This window comes from Sorex fumeus, unplaced genomic scaffold (assembly GCF_029834395.1).
Source record: "Sorex fumeus unplaced genomic scaffold, SorFum_2.1 ptg000061l, whole genome shotgun sequence".
Classification (NCBI taxonomy): Eukaryota; Metazoa; Chordata; class Mammalia; order Eulipotyphla; family Soricidae; genus Sorex; species Sorex fumeus.
The window spans coordinates 45555405-45559782 of NW_026606118.1; the positions used below are offsets into that span (position 1 = coordinate 45555405).

At 42.1% G+C, this 4378-nt stretch overlaps 1 protein-coding gene across 1 annotated transcript; it reads left to right on the forward strand.

The window, feature by feature from the left end:
- The first annotated feature begins 1927 nt into the window (after window positions 1–1927).
- On the forward strand, window positions 1928–2450 carry LOC130034624 (U1 small nuclear ribonucleoprotein C-like). The gene has a single exon (XM_056126253.1). It carries the CDS (start codon window positions 1971–1973, stop codon window positions 2448–2450), a length of 480 nt encoding a protein of 159 aa, XP_055982228.1. The 5' UTR covers window positions 1928–1970.
- The last annotated feature ends 1928 nt before the right edge of the window (window positions 2451–4378 follow it).

A 4378-nucleotide genomic window follows, 5' to 3' on the forward strand; every position in this document is an offset into this window, starting at 1 on the left:
TGGGCTGGCAATGTGTGCACCCCCCCCAACCCCCCCTCCACCTCCAGATTCCCCATGGTACTTGCTGAGGTGGTTGCTTTTATTTCTCAGTCTCTGGGAAGGCTGCTGGCTCCAAGACTTTGTAGCCTTCTCCTCCACTTACTTCAGAGGACATTCTCAAATTCTTACCTTCAAAGTGTTTTTCTGTTTAAAAGGCTTCTAGTCTGCTGTTGCTTTGTTGTTTCTTTATTTGTTTGTTTTCCCCTCCACAGATCTCAAAGACACTTTATCCTGCCAGGATCACCAGTTACATGCATCAGATCATGATTTAGTTTTGATCTGCCCAAATAGTACCCAATATTTCCAATGTATACATCCTACTGTACGGATATTTTAAAACACAAGTGTACATTAATAGTGGGAAATGCAAAATATCTGTAACTTAGAGAAGAATTAGTCATTACTTAAGTCATTAAGTTAAAGTTCTTAACTGTGTACACTGGCCCGTAGTCAGTATACACAGAAAAAATATTAAGTCAAATAGACCAAATATGTGAATAAAGTTATAGAAGAAAAAGAATAATCTTCAAAGTCAGGTGAATAGCAAACAGTTCTGTTTCTTTAGGATGAAACTCTTTAAGTTGAAACTAGATACCGGCCAGTTTCTTCTATGTAGGAGAAATGTCCCTGCTCCCTATTTTCAGAGAGTGAGTGAGCTGGAGACTTAATATAGGGGTCAAGGGCTTATCTTTCCTGAGGAAGACTCCAGTTTGATTCCCAGCACTGCATGGTCACTAGAGCATTGCCAGAAGTAATCCCTGGGCACAGAGCATGGAGCAACCCTGAGCACGACCAAGAATGGCATAAATCATTCCACCTGCATGAAAAACAACAAAGGGAAGGTAACCAAGGACCAATTAGATATTTCAGACAGATGATATTAGAGAACACCTCTGGTCCAAGTAATATACTATTCCTGAATGAGGATATTATCAGAGTTTAGTCAAAATAACAGAAGGATTTTAATTCATAAAATTGATTGTACTGATTTAGAAATACTGGAAGAGCAAAAATAGACCAGAAAGTACCCAACAGGAAAAAACAATGAAAACGTTAAGAAGCAGTTACCAATTCCAGACAAGTGACTGAGAAAAAATGGAAGAGATAAAATAACCAGAAAGGGAGAATAAAGGAATCAGGGATCTTGATGAAAATAGGGACAATCATACTGGGAATTGGTTTGTATATGATGCACGTACCTTAGAAATACTGGACTAGTTAAACACAGATAGAAACTAAATCTAATCATTATCTGGTCTTGAAATTGGAATACTATCCAGAAAGATAGGATGGAGCTTATGACATTTGCCTTGCTTGCAGCACTTCTCAATTGGATCCCTGACACTGCACAATGGTCCTGAGAACATCACCAGGAGTAATCCCTGAACACAGAGTCAGAAGTATCACTGAGCATCTCTGGGTGTGGTCCAAAGAAACCAAAATCAAACCAAACAAATCAGAATCATGAGGGAGAGAGAGAGAGAGAGAGAGAGAGAGAGAGAGAGAGAGAGAGAGAGAGAGAGAGATTTAGGCTTAGAATTACAGGGAAGACATGGAAAGCGCCTTAAGAATCTCAGGTTAGAAGAGCCAAGTGAGGGGATATCTTGAAAACTTAGCATCAGATGATGAAACAAGGTTGAGCAAACAGAACACGTAAGAGACACTGAGCATAGCACCCGCAAAATTCATTTATGCAAGTGGGTGGAATAGTCTGTAAGGGGATAGTATGACCAGAGAGGTAGTAAACCATTCAAAAAACAGAGGTTCCTGGGACTAAAGATATAGCATAGCGGGTAGGGACAAACTGAGTTGCACCCCTGACATCCCATATGGTGGAGAAATTTTGAAGTAGAAGAACAAAGTTAATAACATATTTCTCTAGGTCACTTCCGGTGAGCGGGGCACGAGTGTTCAACGGCTTGCAGAGCATCATGCCCAAGTTTTACTGTGACTACTGCGACACGTACCTCACCCATGACTCTCCATCTGTGAGAAAGACTCACTGCAGTGGCAGGAAACACAAAGAGAATGTGAAGGACTACTATCAAAAATGGATAGAGGAGCAGACCCAGAGCCTGATCGACAAGACAACTGCTGCATTTCAACAAGGCAAGATTCTTCCGACAACATTCTCTGCTCCTCCTCCGGCAGGGGCAATGATCCCACCTCCGCCCAGTCTCCCTGGTCCTCCTCGCCCTGGGATGATGCCAGCACCCCATATGGGGGGCCCTCCCATGATGCCAATGATGGGCCCCCCTCCTCCTGGGATGATGCCAGTGGGACCTGCTCCTGAAATGAGGCCGCCAATGGGAGGCCATATGTCAATGATGCCTAGGCCTCCAATGGTGGGACCCCCTACCCGTCCCATGATGGCGCCCACTCGGCCTGGAATGACCCGACCAGACAGATAAGGAGAGTGGGAGCCGATCTCTCTCTCTCTCTCTCCTCTCTCTCTCTCTCTCTCTCTCTCTCTCTCTCTCTCTCCACTTCCTGTCACTTGTTCTTCTTCACTAGGAGATCATGGTGCTGTGACTCTGGATATTCTCCAGCGGTATTAGAGGGAGACTTGCCCCCCCTTCCCATCAGAGAGAGGATAGTTTTAGAGGGGGTAGTAAATGAAACAAAAAACCTACAATTTTCATTTGTATTGTGAAACATGGAAATAAAGTTGTCGACTCTTAGTTAAAAGAAAAAAATAACATATTTCTCTAGATAAGGTAAAGAAGAGAACTGAGGTAATGAACGCTATTGCATACTGCACCTATGTTGTCATTACATTTGAGAAGAAAATTTCCATCGGTAATGGAAAAAAAACCTACAACATCAGATTGATGATGGAGATTGATATGGAAGGTATAAGTAATTCATACATTTTTTTTTCCTTCTGAGTTGTTCGTTGTAAAGGGAAGAAGAAAAGAAGGTGCTAATTTGAGATAAATCAGGGTCAACAAAAGATATGAGAGCTTTATCACATTGTTAGTCTAAGAAATCTGATAGTCTAATTGATGATGTTTTTCCCTTCTAAGAAAAAAAATGATAGTCTAGTCTAAATGGAAATAAAGAATATGAAATTTCAAGAAAGAGGAGAAAGAATTAAGCTTAGAATAGAAAAGTGTGAAGAAATAATAGCGTGTTGATTGCTCACAGCTAACATTTATTCTCCTTCTGAGGAGACTGTAAAGACATTCCTTTGGAGGGGACAACACCTGAAGCTCTTTACATCATCCAGGCGAAAACCTCCATTTTATCAGAAAAAAAAGAGCAGCAAGCTGAATTACTTTTAAGGAAATCTCATGTGTCGATATCAGAGAGGGAACATGGAAAGATGATAATGTAGTTTTCCTTTTAAAGTGGAGAAATGCAAATAGCTGCAAAGAAAAGGCACACATTCTTTTTTTTTCTTTTGGGGTCACACCCGGAAATGCACATGGGTTACTCCTGGCTCATGCACTCAGAAATCACCCTGGCAGTGCTCGGGGGACCATATGGGATGGTGGGAATCAAACCCGGGTCTACCGCATGCAAGGCAAACGCCCTCACCACTGTGCTAACCCTCCAGCCCCAAAAAGTCACACTTTTTTAAAAAAAATTTTATTGAAACACCATGAGATTACAAGCTTTCATGTTAGTTACAAGCTTTCATGTTAGGGTTACAATCACACAATGATCAAACACTCATCCCTTCACCAGTGCACATTCCCCACCAACAATATCCCCTGTATACCCACCCCTTCTCACCCTCCCCCTGCCTCTATGGCAGACAATATTCCCCATACTCTCTCTATTTGGGGGCATTATGCTTTGCAATGCAGATACTAAGAAGTTATCATGTTTGGTCACACATTCTTATGCAATTTCTAGTGCTATTTCCCTCTTAAGCCATTCCAATCTAGCATGTCTGATCACTAGGGTAAAACTGCATTTGCTAGGATGGCTGTGATTTCCAGAAGTCAAAGTACAGAAATTCCTCTCCTATCCTGACTTTTTTTTTCTTCTTTTTTAGGTGGCACCCAGTGATGCACAGGGGTTACTCCTTGATCTGCACTCAGGAATTACTCCTGGCGGTGCTCAGGGGACCATATGGGATGCTGGGTATCAAACCCGTGTCAGCCGCACACAAGGCAAAGTCCCTACAGGCTGTGTTATCATTCCAGCCTCAAGATGCTTTCTTGCTGCACATAATCATAAATTAACTGACCAGATTTTTTTCATTTCATCATCCTGTTATTCGTCGATTGCCTCGAGCAGGCCCCAGTAACGTCTCTTTCATCCTAACCCTGAGATTATATTCAAGGCTCTTTAGGAGAATGAGACCCATCATTGTTACTGGTATTTGGCA

What these genes read in the sequence shown, in the direction of transcription:
- LOC130034624 (XM_056126253.1), top strand. Translation starts at nt 1,971, where the DNA reads ATGCCCAAGTTTTACTGTGACTACTGCGACACGTACCTCACCCATGAC.